At 43.3% G+C, this 18,318-nt stretch overlaps 1 protein-coding gene across 4 annotated transcripts in view; it reads left to right on the top strand.

The window, feature by feature from the left end:
- mtmr4 (myotubularin related protein 4) overlaps positions 1 to 18,318 on the top strand; it is a 140,137-nt gene that overhangs the window by 45,268 nt on the left and 76,551 nt on the right. For 2 of the 4 annotated variants that reach the window (XM_046306274.1, XM_046306273.1), the window contains exon 1: positions 3,731 to 4,165. The exons of the other annotated variants lie outside the window; for them this stretch is intronic. In XM_046306274.1, the coding sequence (XP_046162230.1) occupies positions 4,121 to 4,165 (45 nt within the window). In that variant the 5' untranslated portion in view covers positions 3,731 to 4,120. Of the gene's footprint in view, positions 1 to 3,730; positions 4,166 to 18,318 lie in introns of those variants that run through there. 4 annotated transcript variants of the gene reach the window in all.

Raw genomic sequence — 18,318 nt, 5'->3', positions numbered from 1 at the left:
AATGCATTAAGAAGGTAATAAATTCCACAAATTAACTTTTAACAGGGCACACCTGTTAATTGAAATGCATTCCAGGTGACTACCTCATAAAACTGGTTGAGAGAATGCCAAAAGTGTGCAAAGCTGTCATCAAGGCGAAGGGTGGCTACTTTGAAGAATTCCAAATATAAAATATATTTTGATTTGTTTAACACTTTCTTTTGGTTACTACATGATTCAATATGTGTTATTTCACAGTTGTTATGTCTTCACTATTATTCCACAAGGTAGAAAATAGTAAAAATAAAGAAGAACCCTAGAATGAGTAGGTGTGTCCAAACTTTTGACTGGTACTTTATATATGGCCAAGGGAATGTTCAAGAAGGCACAACCCAACCATCTAACCCCATAATGTATTCAGTGATACAGTGAGAAGGTACTTTAGTTTAATCTGGTCCCCATTGCCAGTTGACGCACCTCTGTTTGACGTAGAGTCGTGGGCAAAAGTTTTGAGAATTACACAAATATACATTTTCACAAAGTCTGCTGACTCAGTTTGTATGATGGCAATATGCATATACTCCAGAATGTTATGAAGAGTGATCAGATGAATTGCAATTAATTGCAAAGTCCCTCTTTGCCATGCAAAGGAACTTAATCCCACAAAAACATCCCCACTGCATTTCAGTCCTGCCACAAAAGGACCAGCTGACGTCATGTCAGTGATTCTCTCGTTAACCCAGGTGTGAGTGTTGACGAGGACAAGGCTAGAGATCACTCTGTCATGCTGATTGAGTTTGAATAACTCACTGGAAGCTTCAAAAGGTGGGTGGTGCTTGGAATCATTGTTGTTCCTCTGTCAATCATGGTTACCTGAAAGGAAACACGTGCTGTCATCATTGCTTTGCACAAAAACGGCTTCACAGGCAAGGACATTGCTGCCAGTAAGATTGCACCTAAATCAACCATTTATCGGATCATCAAGAACTTCAAGGAGAGCGGTTCAAATGATGTGAAGAAGGCTTCAGGGCGCCCAAGAAAGTTCAGCAAGCACCAGGACCGTCTCCTAAAGTTGATTCAGCTGCGGGATTGGGGCACCACCAGTACAGAGCTCAGGAATGGCAGCAGGCAGGTGTGAGTGCATCTGTACGCACAGTGAGGCGAAGACTTTTGGAGAATGGCCTGGTGTCAAGAAGGGCAGCAAAGAAGCCACTTCTCTCCATTAAAAACATCAGGGACAGACTGATATTCTGCAAAAGGTACAGGGATTGGACTGCTGAGGACTGGGGTAAAGTAATTTTCTCTGATGAATCCCCTTTCCAATTGCTTGGGGCTTTCCGGAAAAAGCTTGTCCAGAGAAGACAAGGTGAACGCTACCATCAGTCCTGTGTCATGCCAACAGTAAAGCATCCTGAGACCATTCATATGCGGGGTTGCTTCTCAGCCAAGGGAGTGGGCTCACTCACAATTTTGCCTACGAACACAGTCATGAATACAGAATGGTACCAACACATCCTCCGAGAGAAACTTCCCCCAACCATCCAGGAACAGTTAGCTGATAAACAATGCCTTTTCCAGCATGATGGAGCCCCTTGCTGTAAGGCAAAAGTGACTCGGGGAATAAAACTAAGTGGCTCAGAGAATAAAACATCCATATTTTGGGTCCATGGCCAGGAAACTCCCCAGACCTTAATCCCATTGAGAACTTGTGGTCAATCCTCAAGAGGCGGTTGGAAAAACCCACAAAAACCCACAAATTCTGACAAACTCCAAGCATTGATTATGCAAGAATGGGCTGCCATCAGTCAGGATGTGGCCCAGAAATTATTTGACAACATGCTAGTAGGGCGGATTGCAGAGATCTTGAAAAAGAAGAGTCAACACTGCAAATATTGACTCTGCATCAACTTCATGAAATTGTCAAGAAAAGCCTTTGACACTTATGAAATGCTTGTAATTATACTTCAGTATAACATTCAGTATAACAGTAACATCTGACAAAAATATCTAAATATCCCACTGAAGCAGCAAACTTAATGAAAATTAATATTTGTGTCATTCTCAAAACTTTTGGCTACGACTGTACATTGTGGCTGTAGTCAGTTCCATACAGTACATTATGGGTGCGTTCGTAAATTGTAAATTCACTCTGGCTGTCTTATCCGATTTCAGAGCACTCGCATCTAGTTTGCGCTCGGAACGCTCCGAGAGCGAAACGCTCTGAATTTACGAACGGACAATCTGACAATGCCCTGAATTTACAAACACCCAGAGGACTCTGGCACTCCAGATTGAAATCACAAACACACCCTATGATAATAAAACTCTGTCATGCACCAGAAGCCATCCATATATCCATGTATCCCATCCCCCTAACTGGGTGTTCTGAGGTTCTCTTCTCTGTTAGCGAGTCATGATCCACGCTATTGCCTGCCTGCCATGGGCCGTCACTCACAGCCAATTAGCAGTCAGGGTCCCTCCAGTCTATTGTTACATCACAGAGAGAGGACACAGCATCCATATAGACCAGAGCCCAGGCAGGGTCTGTTTAGGACATTACAGAACAGTCACAAATGATTTGTGTCAAATCGATATGATTGTTTATCCTCAACAATGGAGGGTGATTTCAGCACTATACATGACATTATACAGTACATTCCTATCTTATAAATACATCACGGGCCATTGTGATAATGGGACTGATGGAAAGGCTGGGGCTGGATGAGTATTGGCTGCACTACTGTCTAAGGTCAATGGGGCATGCTGTAATGCACTAGTAGGGAAGTGTATTCTATTGATACAGAATAAAATAAAAAATACATTGATTGCAGTGTTATCTTGATTAATGAACCGTGTGTGATGTGTATACAGTTGAAATGCAGGTACAGTAGCTTACACTGCAGGTTCTTGTGTGCAGTGTTGCTCGGATGACTCTAGAATGTAAAAAAAGAATGGCTCCTCCCAAAGTCACGACTCAACCATGGTAGTGTGTGTGCCCCTCTGGCTTAGGGGACACTGTATATGCTTACACACACACACACACACACACACGCACGCACGCACGCACGCACGCACGCACACAGCACCAAGGAGAAACTCAGAATAGAGGGAGGGTAGGCGAGGGGGCAAGGAGGGGGCAGCTCTGCTGTAGAATGCTGTCACTGGAGTTCTCTGCATAGGCTCACTCCTCTTCCACTCCTCCCTCCATGTTCTGCTCCAACCTACCGTACCACACTGTCAGTCGGCTTGATACTGTTTCAGCGAGAGACCCCATCCTCCCCAGTGTGTGTCTGTGCCTTCCGATGCAGAGGTGTCAATGTAAGAAACAAACCCTTGTGAAAAACCACCACTAATGTGAGGTGTTAAATATAGCCTTGTGAAGACATGTTCTGATCGTTTATTTGTGCGTGTGTGTATCTCTACCCATGCGTAGTGCATATGCTGCGTTGCGGTGTGGTGCATGAGATAGATGCGTGATGTGCTGGCTGTAGCATCCAGCAGTGGTGTGGTACGGTCTATGCTGCTCTGACGCGTTGCTGAGGAGGCTGCCTGACTGCGTACGAGGAGCTGTATCTCGGTGAAGGGTAAACAGGGAAGAGGTAGGTAGGGAGGATGTGATGGAGAGAGAGAGTGAAACAAGAGCACGTGATTGGGTGAGAGGGTGGAGATGCGCATGGCATGCCGAGGGAGGAGCTTATCATCAGGCAATTCCTGCTCTCTGTTTCTTTCTCTCCTCACACATTCACGGCAATCTCATTTTTCCGCTCACGTCTAGTAAGTTCACCTGCTCTCCCTTTCTTGTCCTTCATCCTCCTCTTTGTGGGCTATTTCAGTGGATTCTGTGTGTTCTTATGGACTATCATTCGCTTCCTCCCAACTTGGTCTGAGCAACAGGGGAGCTTTCCAGGCACCAGCACACCCTCTCTCGGTTTTCATCCCCCTCACTGGGGGAGGGGGGGGGGGACTAAGGGTGGGGGTGTATAGCACCTCCTGGGGCAGTGTGGGGGTATCACGGAGGCGTGGAGGGAGTAGGAGTGGTGAGGATGGTAATGCCGGCCCGTGGCTCTCCCTTCTTCCTGCTGCTACTGCTTCTCTGTAGGCTGTGTGTCTCAGGGGCACAGCCCTGCTTCCTCTTCTCGTCATGAGCCTTGCAGCAAGGGTCTCCTGCTCTGTGCTCAACTGCTTTGTAAGTGACTCTAAGCCCCTTTTTCAAATGCTCTTCTGTGTGTGTGTGTGTGTGTGTGTGTGTGTGTGTGTGTGTGTGTGTGTGTGTGTGTGTGTGTGTGTGTGTGTGTGTGTGTGTGTGTGTGTGTGTGTGTGTGTGTGTGTGTGTGTGTGTGTGTGTGTGTGTGTGTGTGTGTGTGTGCGCGCGCAAGTTTCTATCTGTATTGTGTGTGTTTTGCGCTGTGTGTGTGGCTTTCAGTCAGCGGGGGATGGAGGTGGGGTAGTGGTCAGCACACATGAGCGCTGCCCAGCTGCTAAGTAACCAATGGCGAGTTTAAAGAAAATATTTAGTTAATTAGGTCCTCTTTTGATGTACAGTATGTGAGAAGGTCAATTTGTGGCTGTGAGTCTGTTGGTGTTCCGGTTCTCTCTTTTCTGTTCTAATCGAGGACAGAGCCACTTAAGATGGGTAGCGGCAGGGAGCGAGGGAGAGACAGGCGTGTTGCCCGAAATAGACCAGACTATGGACAGAGAAAGAACATGCATTGTGAAGAACACACTTTTTTTATACCACACAAATTACCAAAATGACAGACTACTCTGTCACTGACATACTGATATCAATAAAAATCTGTTTTAGATGCAACCAATGGCATAGGCCAATGAAAAGAGTGGAGACTACTAATCTGAAGCTATTCTTGTGATTATTTTGATTTTGATTTTGCTATTGTAAATGTTCGTAGGCTTATGTAGCTAAATTGTATCTATGATCGTACGCTAACCATTTATGTTTTTTGTATGCTATTTTAATATATGAGAATTAACCAATGATATCAGGTCACACCCGGCCATGATTACAGACACCTGTGTGTCTTTTGACACTATGTAAATTATCATCCCGCAGTGTTTGTCATTATACCCCGATGAAGACAGCTTGTCTGTCGAAACATTGGACATAAATGTTTTTGCATCTGAGCTCCTAGAGTGTGCGTCTCTACTTTTTTTTCTCTCTATTTTTTCGAAGTGTTCCATTCCGCTAGTCAGCACCTCGCCTAAATAGGTGTGCGTTTCCTTCACCTCTAAATTACTTGAATAGCCTATGGGAAATGTTAAAAAATAAAAGTGTATTTGCATCAGTAGGCTGAGTGACTGAAATGTATCAAAAATGTATTGGAAAGTTCAGGAAAACATCAGGGAAGCTTATCAGCAAGGCCAGGGTGTACCGTGGCTGAAGTATGTGGACACCCCTTCAAATTAGTGGATTCGTCTATTTCAGCCACACCTGTTGCTGACAGGTGTATAAAATCGAGCACACAGCTATGCAATCTCCATAGACAAACAGTGGTAGTAGAATGGCCTGAAGAGCTCAGTGACTTTCAATGTGGCACTGTCATAGGATGCTACCTTTCCAACAAGTCAGTTCGTTACATTTCTGCCCTGCTGGATCTGCCCCGGTCAACTGTAAATGCTGTTATTGTGAAATAGAAATGTCTAGGAGCAACAGCGGGGCTGTTTTTCATGGTTCGGGCAAGGCCCCTTACTTCCAGTGAAGGGAAATCTTAACACTACAGTATACAATGACATTCTAGACAATTCTGTGCTTCCAACTTTGTGGCAACAGTTCTGGGAAGACCCTTTCCGTTTCAGCATGACAATGTCCCCATGCACAAAGCGAGGTCCATACAGAAATGGTTTGTCGAGATTGGTGTGGAAGAACTTGATTGGCCTGCACAGAGCCCTGACCTCAACCTCTTCGAACACCTTTGGGATGAATTGGAACACCGACTGTGAGCCAGGCCTAATCCCCCAACATCAGTGCTCGATCTCACTAATGCTCTTGTGGCTGAATGGAAGCAAGTCCCCACAGCAATATTCCAACATCTAGTGGAAAGCCTCCCCAGAAGAGTGGAGGCTATTATAGCAGCAAAGGGGGAACCAACTCCATATTAATGCCCATGATTTCAGAATGAGATGTTCGGCAAGCAGGTGTCCAAATTCTTTAGGTCATCTAATATATATATAAGGTGAAAGGGGTCTGAATACTTGATTGATTGCACATGACACTATATATATATATATATATATATATATATATACACAGTGTATTCGGAAAGTATTCAGACCCCTTTCCCCTTTTCCACATTTTGTAACATTACAGCCTTATATGAAAATGGATTAAATACATTTTACCCTCATCAATCTACACACAATACACCATAATGGCAGTGAAAACAGGTTTTTAGCTCATTTATAAAAAATAAAATACAGAAATACGCTATTAATATAAATATTCAGAAACTTTGCTATGAGACGCGCAATTGAGCTCAGGTGCATCCTGTTTCTGATCATCCTTGAGATGTTTTACAACTTGACTGGAACCCACCTGTTGTAAACTTAATTGATTGCACATGATTTGGAAGGCACACACCTGTCTATGTAAGGTCCCACAGTTGACAGTGCATGTCAGAGCAAAAACCAAGCCATGAGGTCGAATGAATTGTCCGTAGAGCTCTGAGACAGGATTGTGTCGAGGCACAGATCTGGGGAAGGGTACCAAAACATTTCTGCAGCATTGAAGGTCCCCAAGAACACAGTGGCCTCTATCATTCTCAAATGGAAGAAGTTTGGAACCACCAAGACTCTTCCTAGAACTGTCCGCCTGGCTAAACTGAGCAATCAAGGGATTAGAGCCTTAGTCAGTGTTCCTCTGTGGAGATGGGAGAACCTTCCAGAAGGACAACCATCTCTGCAGCACTCCACCAATCAGGCCTTTATTGTAGATTGGCCATACGGAAGCCACTCCTCAGTAAAAGGCATATGACAGCCCGCTTGGAGTTTGCCAAAAGGCACCTAAAGACTCAGACCATGAGAAACAAGATTCTCTCCGCTGATGAAACCAGGAGTGAACTCTTTGGCCTGAATGCCAAGCGTCACGTCTGGAGGAAACTTGGCACCATCCTTATGGTGAAGCATGGTGGTGGCAGCATCATTCTGTGGAGATGTTTTTCAGTGGCAGGGACTGCGAGACTAGTCAGGATCAAGGGAAAGATGAACGGAGCAAAGTACTGAGAGATCCTTGATTAAAACCTGCTCCAGAGCACTCTAGACTTCAGACTGGGGTGAAGTTTCATCTTCCAACAGGACAACGACCATAAGCACACAGCCAAGGCAACTCAGGAGTAACTTCGGGACAAGTCTCTGAATGTCCTTGAGTGGCCCAGCCTGTGCCCGAACTTGAACCCTATCAAATATCTCTGGAGAGCCCTGAAAATAGCTGTGCAGCAACGCTCCCCATCCAACCTGACAGCTTGAGAGGATCTGTAGAGAAGTGGTGGGGAGTACTAAAATGGAGTCTGTGGCTTCAAAACAACGGCCACTGTCTGTCATCTAGTGTATATATAGAAATCATTGAATTCTACAGGGTGCAGACAAAATGTCAACTTTGTCACACACACCTTCATGTGCAGTCATGTGGCCTGGCAGGTTGAGCACGGCTGGATATATTAACTCTGTGTGGACACCTCACTTGGCTGTGTTGTGTTTTTACTGTCAGTGATTCAGCTGAATTGGCTGTTCTCATGGCTGCACCAGTTACTGTCTGTATAATTTAGTATCAAGACTCCCTTGTTACCTTTCACTTTTGAAGGAGGCTCAAAACTGAGTTTTTTTATAATGTCCCAAGCTTGCACTAGTCTTTGCTTTTGGCACACTTAAATAAAATAATTTCCATAGTTGAATTTCTAGCACTCATATGCTAGCTTGTGTTACATTTCTTTTGGCAAACCCCAGAAAATTAATTCAAAAGCTCTTAACTGAAGTCAAATGCTCCATTCCCCCCTTCTATCTTTCATCTCTCCTCTTCTCCCTCTGACTATCATGTTTGTTTCTTCTGCAAATATATTTCCGTCAGTAAATTGAGCCATAAAAGGCAAATGTAATTGTTTTGATTTTTGTTTCCGTAACTCAGATACCATTATAGCCCTCTCTCCTCTCTGTGTTGGCTAAGTGAATCAGGTGGAGTGCAATTGGAGCCAAGGGCTTCTGGGGGAGGCGGTGCATCTCTTTCTCTTTGCCCCTGGCCTGCATCAGCCACTCTGGCACCTGGGAGAGCTCATATATCAAGTGGCAACCTGACTGGCATAGCACCTAGGTTACTATAATAGTGGGTGAGCCCTATGAGAGCCTGGCAACAGATGAGTCCTGGGTAGTGTTCAGTAGTGCTCACGAGGAAGAAAACGTTTTGAAATGGGGAGGTACTGTCTCTCTGCCCCTGGCCTGTTGCTCCATCAACACTGGCACCTGGAAGGACTCGCAGATCAGGTGCCACCCTGACTGCATGGTACCTAGTGGGTTAGTCCCCAATCAGAGCCTGGCAGCAAATGGGCCGTGTGATGAGTGGTGCCCTGAGTCTCACTACCGTTCTCCATCTCTCGCTCCATCACACCGTCCTATTAGAGGGTCAAAGGTACTTCAGCATTCCCTGTATTATTTCGGAGTTTAGGCTTCCTCCGTTTCTGCACATTCAGTTCCAGCTATAAAAAGTAGGCTAGCCACGTGAACTGAGGTCAAGGAATTTAAAATGGAATTTTCATTCTATGTGCTCTCTCCCTGTTGATCCTTGAGGTCACAGGTAGCAGAATGTCCGCATTCTCTCTGAGGTCACTGCAGTCTCCCTGTAGCTGATCTGATGGATGGATTATCTGCTGACAGTGCCCCATGATTTTAACATGTCTTAACAGAATAAGGGTGTTTTCACATATAATTCTGAGCTATAGTTCGAACCAGAGTTTGATTATTTGTAACATTGTACAGTATTTTTGTTATTTGGTCCAGTTGGTTTCACATTGTCCAACAAACTCAAATGCCTAAACAAAATCACGTGTTCATGCAAGTAATTTGTTTATTGGAGGAAAATGCTCTTTGATTATCAATCAGCATTACTTGTGTTTCCCAAACGTTATTACTTTAACTTTGATCTTCAAACAACGTGCGGTAGGAAACGGCACAAATGCCACTCTAACCGCAACGTAAATAGGCTATATTCAGTAGCCTATAATAGCCGGTAGGCTATAGCCCCTATCTCCCCTAATCTGCATAGGATGCCCTCATGAATGCGCTGCTACTCATAATGTGTCAGATATATCAAGTTATGATACGCTACTGCATGCATTTAAGAAACTGCTCGCCGTCAAACAACCAAATAATAGTTCTACTGCACGCCAGTGGTTATTTTATTTTGTTTGGTCCAGACTGCGTTCTCACCTGCAGCGAACTAGACAATCGTACGAATGGAATCGGACAGAGACCACCCTTTTTGAGCGAACCAAGGTGCGTTGTTTAGTGCGCTCCTGAGTGTGGATATTGTTCACACCAGTCCAAACTAACTGAACTAAGGGGGAAAATGAACCAAAACATTTTGGTGTGGAATTTGGTAATCAATGCACATTTCTGCCTGTGTGTGTCAGTGCTTGTGTGTACATGTACATTCATGGCCAAAAGTTTTGAGAATGACACAAAAATTTATTTTCACAAAGTTTGCTGCTTCAGTGACTTTAGATATTTTTGTCAGATGTTACTATGGAATACTGACATATAATTATAAGCATTTCATAAGTGTCAAAGGCTTTTATTGACAATTACATGAAGTTGATGCAAAGAGTGAATATTTGCAGTGTTCACCCTTCTTTTTCAAGACCTCTGCAATCTGCCCTGGCATGCTGTCAATTAATTTCTGACTGAAGCAGCCCATTCTTGCATAATCAATGCTTGGAGTTTGTCAGGATTTGAGGGTTTTTGTTCATCCACCCGCCTCTTGATGATTGACCACAAGTTCTCAATGGGATTAAGGTCTGGGGAGTTTCCTGGCCATGGACCCAGAATATCAATGTTTTGTTCCCCGAGCCACTTAGTTATCACTTTTTCCTTATGGCAAAGTGCTCCATCATGCTGGAAAAGGCATTGTTTGTCACTAAACTTCCTGGATAGTTGTGAGAAGTTGCTCTCGGAGGATGTGTTGGTACCATTCTTTATTCATGGCTGTGTTCTTAGGCAAAAACGTGAGTGAGCCCACTCCCTTGGCTGAGAAGCAACCCCACACATGAATGGTCTCAGGATGCTTTACTATTGGCATGACGCATGACACAGGACTGATGGTAGCGCTCACCTTGTCTTCTGTGGACAAGTTTTTTTCCGGATGCCCCAAACAATCGGAGAGGGGATTCATCAGAGAAAATGACTTTACCCCAGTCCTCAGCAGTCCAATCCCTGTGTCACGCCCTGACCTTAGTTATCTTAGTTTTCTTTATTATTTGGTTAGGTCAGGGTGTGACAAGGGTGGTTCGTTTTGTTGTTTTGTTTAGTTCTGTTCAGTGTTCTCTCTTTAATTAAAGAGTTATGTTCACTTAGCTTTCTACAATGTCGAAAATAAAGAAAAACTGTGGAATGAATCGGTGTGTCTGGTACTTTTGACTGGTACTGTAGTTATCGTCAGATTTGCCAAATGGAGGGAAAGGGAGAGCTTTGTATGCGTTCCTGTGTGTGGACTAAAGGTGAACTAGATTTTTTGGGGCACAGGTGACATGCTGGTAGAAATGAGGTAAGACTGATTTCAGTTTTCCTGCATTAAAATCACCAGCCACTAGGAGCACCGCCTCTGGATGAGTATTTTCTTGTTTGCTTATTTTTAGCTTGTTGAGTGCTGTCTTGGTGCCAGTATCGATGTGTGGTGGTCAATAGAATGCTACGAAAAATATAAATGAAAAAACTCTTGGTAAATAGTATGGTCTACAGCTTATCATGAGGTATTCTAACAAGAGGTCGACCAATTAATCGGCATGGCCGATTTCATTTTTTTCATAACAATCCGTAATCAACATTTTTGCACACCGATTATGGCCGATTACATTGCATTCCATGAGGAAACTGTGTGGCAGGCTGACAACCTGTTATGCGAGTGCAGCAAGGAGCCACGGTAAGTTGCTAGCTAGTATTAAACTTATATTATAAAAACAATCAATCTTCACATAATCACTAGTTAAAAACTTCTTACGGATCATTGGGACGCTAGCGTCTCACCTTGACAACATCCGGTGAAATTGCAGTGCGTGAATTTTAAATGACAGAAATTGTAATATTCATGAAAATACAAGTGTCATACATCATTTAAAAGCTTAACTTAATCCAGCCACGTTATCAGATTTCAAAAAGGCTTTACGGCGAAAGCACACCATGCGATTATCTGAGGACAGCGCCCAGCACACGAAAGCATTACATACATTTTCCAACCAAGCAGAGGCATCACGAAAGTCAGAAATAGCGATAAACAAAATAACTTACCTTTGAAGACCTTCATCTGGTTGCAATCACAAGGGTCCCAGCTACATAACAAATGGTCCTTTTGTTCGATAAAGTCGTTATTTATATCCCAAAAGTCAGTTTCATTGGCTCGCTAGACTCAGTAATCTACCGGTTTCCCTCGTTCAAAATGCATACAAATGAATGGTTGATGATATTACTCATTTAACTAGCTTGTCCTGCATTGCATATAATCAATGTGGTGCCTGTTACTTTATCATCGAATCACAGCCTACTTCTCCAAACGGGGGATGATTGAACAAAAATGCATTCGCAAAAAAAGCACAATCGTTGCAAATGTACCTAACCATAAACAACAATGCTTTTCTTAAAATCAATACACAGACTAATATTTTTTTAAACCTGCATATTTAGTTAAAATAAATTAATGGTAGCAGGCAATATTAACTAGGGAAATTGTGTCACTTCTCTTTTTTTATAAAAAAATGTATATATTTTTATTTCACCTTTATTTAACCAGGTAGGCTAGTTGAGAACAAGTTCTCATTTACAACTGCGACCTGGCCAAGATAAAGCATAGCAGTGTGAACAGACAACAACACAGAGTTACACATGGAGTAAACAATAAACAAGTCAATAACACAGTCTATATACATTGTGTGCAAAAGGCATGAGGAGGTAGGCAATAAATAGGCCAGAGGAGCGAATAATTACAATTTAGCAGATTAACACTGGAGTGATAAATGATCAGATGATCATGTGCAAGAAGAGATACTGGTGTGCAAAAGAGCAGAAAAGTAAATAAATAAAAACAGTATGGGGATGAGGTAGGTAAATTGGGTGGGCTATTTACAGATGGACTATGTACAGCTGCAGCGATCGGTTAGCTGCTCAGATAGCAAATGTTTGCAATTCGTTCCAGTCACAGGCAGCAGAGAACTGGAAGGAAAGGCAGCCAAATGAGGTGTTGGCTTTAGGGATGATCAGTGAGATACACCTGCTGGAGCACATGACCAGTGTACTGAGATAAGGCGGAGCTTTACCTAGAGTTCCCCTTTACCTCTTGTGTTCATTGCACGCAGAGTCAGGGTATATGCAACAGTTTGGGCTGCCTGGCTCGTTGCGAACTAATTTGCCAGAATTTACATAATTATGACATAACATTGAAGGTTGTGCAATGTAAACGCAATATTTAGACTTAGGGTTGCCACCCGTTCGATAAAATACGGAACGGTTCCGTGTTTCACTGAAAGAATAAACATTTTGTTTTCGAAATGATAGGTTCCGGATTTGACCATATTAATGACCTAAGGTTCGTATTTCTGTGTTTATTATATTATAATTAAGTCTATGATTTGAAATTTGATAAAGCAGTGGTAGGCAGCAGCAGGCTCGTAAGCATTCATTCAAACTTTACTGCGTTTGCCAGCAGCTCTTAGCAATGCTTGAATCACAACGCTGTTTATGACTTCAAGCCTATGAACTCCTGAGATTAGGCTGCCAATACTAAAGTGCCCATTATAACATCCAATAGTCAAAGGTATATGAAATACAAAATGGTATAGAGAGAAATAGTTAACGCGTCATAATTCCTATAATAACTACAACCTAAAACTTCGTAACTGGGAATATTGAAGAACTGGGAAAATTGAATCTCCAGCTTTCATATGTTCTGAGCAAGGAACTTAAACATGAGCTTTTTTTACACATACAGTTTAAGTCAGAAGTTTACATACACCTTAGCCAAATACATTTAAACTCAGTTTCACAATTCCTGACATTTAATCCTCGTAAAAATTCTCTGTCTTAGGTCAGATAGGATCACCATTTTATTTTAAGAATGTGAAATGTCAGAAAAATGGTTGGGAGAATGATTTATTTCAGCTTGTATTTCTTTCATCACATTCCCAGTGGGTCAGAAATTTACATACACTCAATTATTATTTGGTAGCATTGCCTTTAAATTGTTTAACTTGGGTCAAACATTTTGGGTATCCTTCCACAAGCTAACCACAATAAGTTGGGTGAATTTTGGCCCATTCCTCTTGTCAGGTTTGCAGGCCTTCTTGCATTTCACATGCTTTTTCAGTTCTGCCCACAAATGTTCTATAGGATTGTGGTCAGGGCTTTGTGAACGCCACTCCAATACCTTGACTTTGTTGTCCTTAAGCCATTTTGCCACAACTTTGGAAATATGCTTGGGGTCATTGTCCATTTGGAAGACGCATTTGCAACCAAGCTTTCACTTCCTGACTGATGTCTTGAGATGTTGCTTCAATATATTCACACAATTTCCTCCGTCATGATGCCATCTATTTTGTGAAGTGCACCAGTCCCTCCTGCAGTCCCCCCCCCCCCTAACCCTTGCATTCCAGTTGGCGATGTGCCTGTGACTAGACCTAGTGCTTTAGTTAGTATTGGGTGAAGTGGTGGACATTGAAGGCCATGTGCACGGTGGATGTTTCTCCTCGGTGCTTGTGAGCAGAGCTCTTCTGTTGCACTGGAACAGGCTGGATGGGCCTTCAAAACCCAGAGGATGTCCATCTCATAGAGATAGATACAGTGTCTCTCTTTTTATAAAATGCAGTACAGAACACTCACAGTACTAATACAGGGGTTCTGTAAATTATCCAGAGAATTATAGTCCAGGCACAAAGCCCTAGTCAGATCAGGTGAACAGCATCGGTCTCACAATGAGTAATGAGGAAGAATGGGTGAGAAACTAGGAATGGGATTTATCTCGGGAAAAGGGTGATTTTCATTTCCATAGCAACCAGACTCAGTCAGACTTATTCATGATTGAGGTAAATGTTCATATGCCGCCTTTCCTTTGTCTTTCTGTGTCTGAATACCTCCAGTCACCCATCTTTTTTCTATTCTTCATATTCCCTCTCTTTTCCTCCTTCAGCAGTCCATCACATTATTTTTCTATCTATACTTACAGTACAGTATTCCCTGGAAAGGGAGTCTGTCACTCGACTCGCGGAGCTTTTTACAAAAGGATTAGAACGCCATTGTTTTTAGTTAATTAAAAAGACCAGCTGTGACAACCCCATTCACTACTAGTGACCTTAAGCCGAACTGTTCTTCTGAGGATCCCCTCAGAAGAACAGATGTACAGTATCACAGTTGAGGAAGATAAGGTGATAAAATAAGTCATTGTTATAATAAGCCCAGATATGATGTGTTGGGACTGGGGAGGATGGGAAAGAGGGAAAGAGAGGTGGATGGTAAAAGAGAACTGAGACGTTAAGCTGCAGCGTGTTCTCCAGGTCGGGTTTTCTGACTCTGTGCTTGTCAGAGGGGGGAAGGGGGTGCAGGCAGGCTTTCAGAACAGCAGTGACGAAGCAAAAATGCGTTGTTGGCTTGTCTGTCGCCGCAGCACAGCACGCGCTGTTCTCTATCTTCCTGGCTTCGCCTGCAGGGACAGAGTAGAACGTTTCTCTCTCCCTGCCCCACTCTCTCTCTCTGCCTGCCTCGCACTCTCTCGCTCTCTGTCCTTTCTTTCTGTCCTCTCTGTCTGTCTGTCTTATTTTATCTGGAAGTGGACTACCATCAAATGGATGGGGCGGGAGAGAGACGAATAAGAAATACATTGGCAGACTTTTGTTTACCTCCTGCGTCAAGCAGCCAAGTGTTTTTTCCCTTCTCTTTTTGCTATTCTGAAGCTCTGCTATGACCTGTTTGAGGTCATCGGGAGTTCAGCTGGGTGTCTGCAGGTCGCTTCATCTGCACTGTATTAATGGAAGACTTGACAGGTGAAAATATGATGGAAGCTCATCATTTGGCTGGCTTTGACCTGGTCTGTTCTTTCAGATCAGTGCAGGGGAATGAAGGAGAGGAGATGCAGAGGACAAGATGATTGAAAAAGAGCGCAGTTGCTTGTACCACAATCTGCTCTGAATAATCTGTGCCTCTGACCTTCCTGTGCCCAGACTATCCACCCTCTGTCTGCCAGCCTCTCAGGGCTCTCTCTCTCATATTGCTTGTTGCTCTCTTTCTTTCCTTTGTCTCTGCTCCTAGTCCTCACAGTCCTATTTAACGCCTTTTAACCAGGGCTTCTGTCTGGGTCTGGGCCAGCCAGGAACAGTATTTTGAAGCTCTGCCTCTCCTGGCTCTCTGCATTCTTAATTTGGAAAGTGTGGCTCCTCCGTTAAGCCGTTGAGCTTCAAAACACCAAGCGACAAATTAAAACCCATGTCTGCATCTAAAATGGCACCTTATTCCCTGATAGCCCTGGTCAAAATTAGTGCACAACAGGGGAAAAGGTACCATCTCGGACTCAGTGGCAGTGTCTGGACTGGACTCAAATTATGTTATGCACTGTGATGGGTTTACTGTAGTATTAATTAAAGGGTAGGAAGCAGGAGTTTTTACTCACCAAAGTAAGAACACAGTGTGGGTCTACTGAGTTGCTAGCTAGCTTGAGCTAGCTAACGTTAGCCACTAGCTACGTTAGCAGGCACCTTAAAACTTCAATTTAACACAGTCTCAAATAGCCGCCTGTGTGATGTAAACAAGGAAGAGATGGAGCATCCTGCACTTCAGCACCGGCATGCTCTTGGTGTCTAATTGCCTCGGGCTCAAAATGGAAGGGGAAATCATCCCTGCCTGCTCTAATTGCTTAGGACTTTGTCTGTTATTTGTTTGTTTTTCATCCTATTTTTTGTTTTGTCAACTTTTTAAACTTTTCCACTGTAGCTCAGTTTGTAGAGCATGGTGAAAGTATGTTTGATTCCCGGGGCCACCCACATGTAAAATGTATGCATGCATGACTGCAAGCCGCTTTGGATAAAAGCGTCTTCAAAATTTACATATACACAAACTGGCCAGTTTATTAGGTACCGGGGTCGGAGCGCTCTTTGCCTCCAGAACAGCCTGAATGCTTTGGGGAATTCTACAATGTGTCAGAATCGTTCCACAGTAATGTTGGTCCATGCTCACATGATGATATCACGTAGTTGCTGCAGATTGGACGGCGGTACATTCATTCTGCAAACAGCCCATTCCATATTGTCCCAAAGATGCTCTATTGGGTTGAGGTCTGGGACTGTGCATGCCACTGGAGTAAACTGAACTTGCTGTCATGTTCCAGGCAATGTTTTTCCAATCCGTAATTGTCCATTGTTGATCTCGTGCCCATTGAAGCCGCTTCTTCTTGCTTTTAGCTGATAGGAGTGGAACCCGGTGTGGTTATCTGCTGCAATAGCCCATCCGTGACAAGGATTGACGAGTTTGTGTTCCGAGATTCTGTTCTGCACACCACTGTATTGTACTGTGCTGTTATTTGTCTGTTTTTGACCCGCCTGTTAGCTTGCACAAATCTTGCCATTCACCATCGACCTCTCATCAACAAGCTGTTGGACTGCTGCTGACTGGAAGTTTTCTGTTTGTCGCACCATTCTCGGGTAAGAAGAGTGGATGTTTTTTGAGATACTGGATCCGGTGTGCCGAGCACCAATGCTCAATGTCGCTTAGGTCACTTGTTTTTCCCATTCTAACGTTCAATCGACCAGTAACTGAAAGCTTCGATGCCTGCTTAATAAAGCAAGCCACAGCCACATGACTCACTGTCTGTAGGAGCGAACCATTTTTGTGAAAGGGGTGGTGTACCTAATAAACTGTCTGGTGAGTGTATATACTGTATATATATACGCTGAGTGTGGAAACCATTAGTTACACCTGCTCTTTCCATGACATAGACTGACTAGGTGAATCCAGGTGAAAGATTTGATCCCTTATTGATTTCACTTGTTAAATCCACTTCAATCAGTGTAGATGAACGGGGGGGGGTGCGCAAGTCAATATTAGGAATGTATTCCTAATGTTTAGTATACTCAGTCGGAAGTTTACATACACCTTAGCCAAATACATTTTAAACTCAGTTTTTCACAATTCCTGACATTTAATCCAAGTAAAAATGCCCTGTTTTAGGTCAGTTAGTATCACCACTTTATTTTAAGAATGTGAAATGTCAGAATAATAGTACAGAGAATGATGTATTTCAGCTTTTATTTCTATCATCACATTCCCAGTGGGTCAAACATTTATATACACTCAATTAGCATGTGGTAGCATTGCCTTTAAATTGTTTAACTTGGAACAAATATTTCAGGTAGCCTTCCACAAGCTTCCCACAATAAGTTGGGTGAATTTTGGCCCATTCCTCTAGGCAGTGCTGGTGTAACTGAGTCAGGTTTGTAAGGCCTACTTGCTCGCACATGCATTTTCAGTTCTGCCCACACATTCTCTATAGGATTGAGGTCAGGCCTTTGTGATTGCCACTCCAATACCTTGACTTTGTTGTCTTTAAGCCATTTTGCCACAACTTTGGAAGTATGCTTGGGGTCATTGTCCATTTGGAAGACCCATTTGTGACCAAACTTTAACTGATGTCTTGAGATGTTGCTTCAATATATCCACATAATTTTCCTACGTCATGATGCCATCTATTTTGTGACGTGCACCAGTCCCTCCTGCAGTAAAGCAACCCCACAACATGACGCTGCCACCCCCGTGCTTCACGATTGGGATGGTGTTCTTCGGCTTGCAAGCTTCCCCCTTTTTCCTCCAAACATAACAATGGTCATTATGGTCAAACAGTTATATTTTTGTTTCATCAGACCAGAGGACATTTCTCCAAAAAGTACGATCTTTGTCCCCATGTGCAGTTGCAAACCATAGTCTGGCTTTTTTTATGGTGATTTTGGAGCAGTGGCTTCTTCCTTGCCGAGCGGCCTTTTAGGTTATGTCGATATAGGACTTGTTTTACTGTGGCTACAGATACTTTTGTACCTGTTTCCTCCAGCATCTTCACAAGGTCCTTTGCTGTTGCTCTGGGATTGATTTGAACTTTTCGCC

This window comes from Oncorhynchus gorbuscha, linkage group LG16 (genome assembly GCF_021184085.1).
Source record: "Oncorhynchus gorbuscha isolate QuinsamMale2020 ecotype Even-year linkage group LG16, OgorEven_v1.0, whole genome shotgun sequence".
Classification (NCBI taxonomy): Eukaryota; Metazoa; Chordata; class Actinopteri; order Salmoniformes; family Salmonidae; genus Oncorhynchus; species Oncorhynchus gorbuscha.
This window is presented reverse-complemented; position numbering and strand designations above follow the sequence as displayed.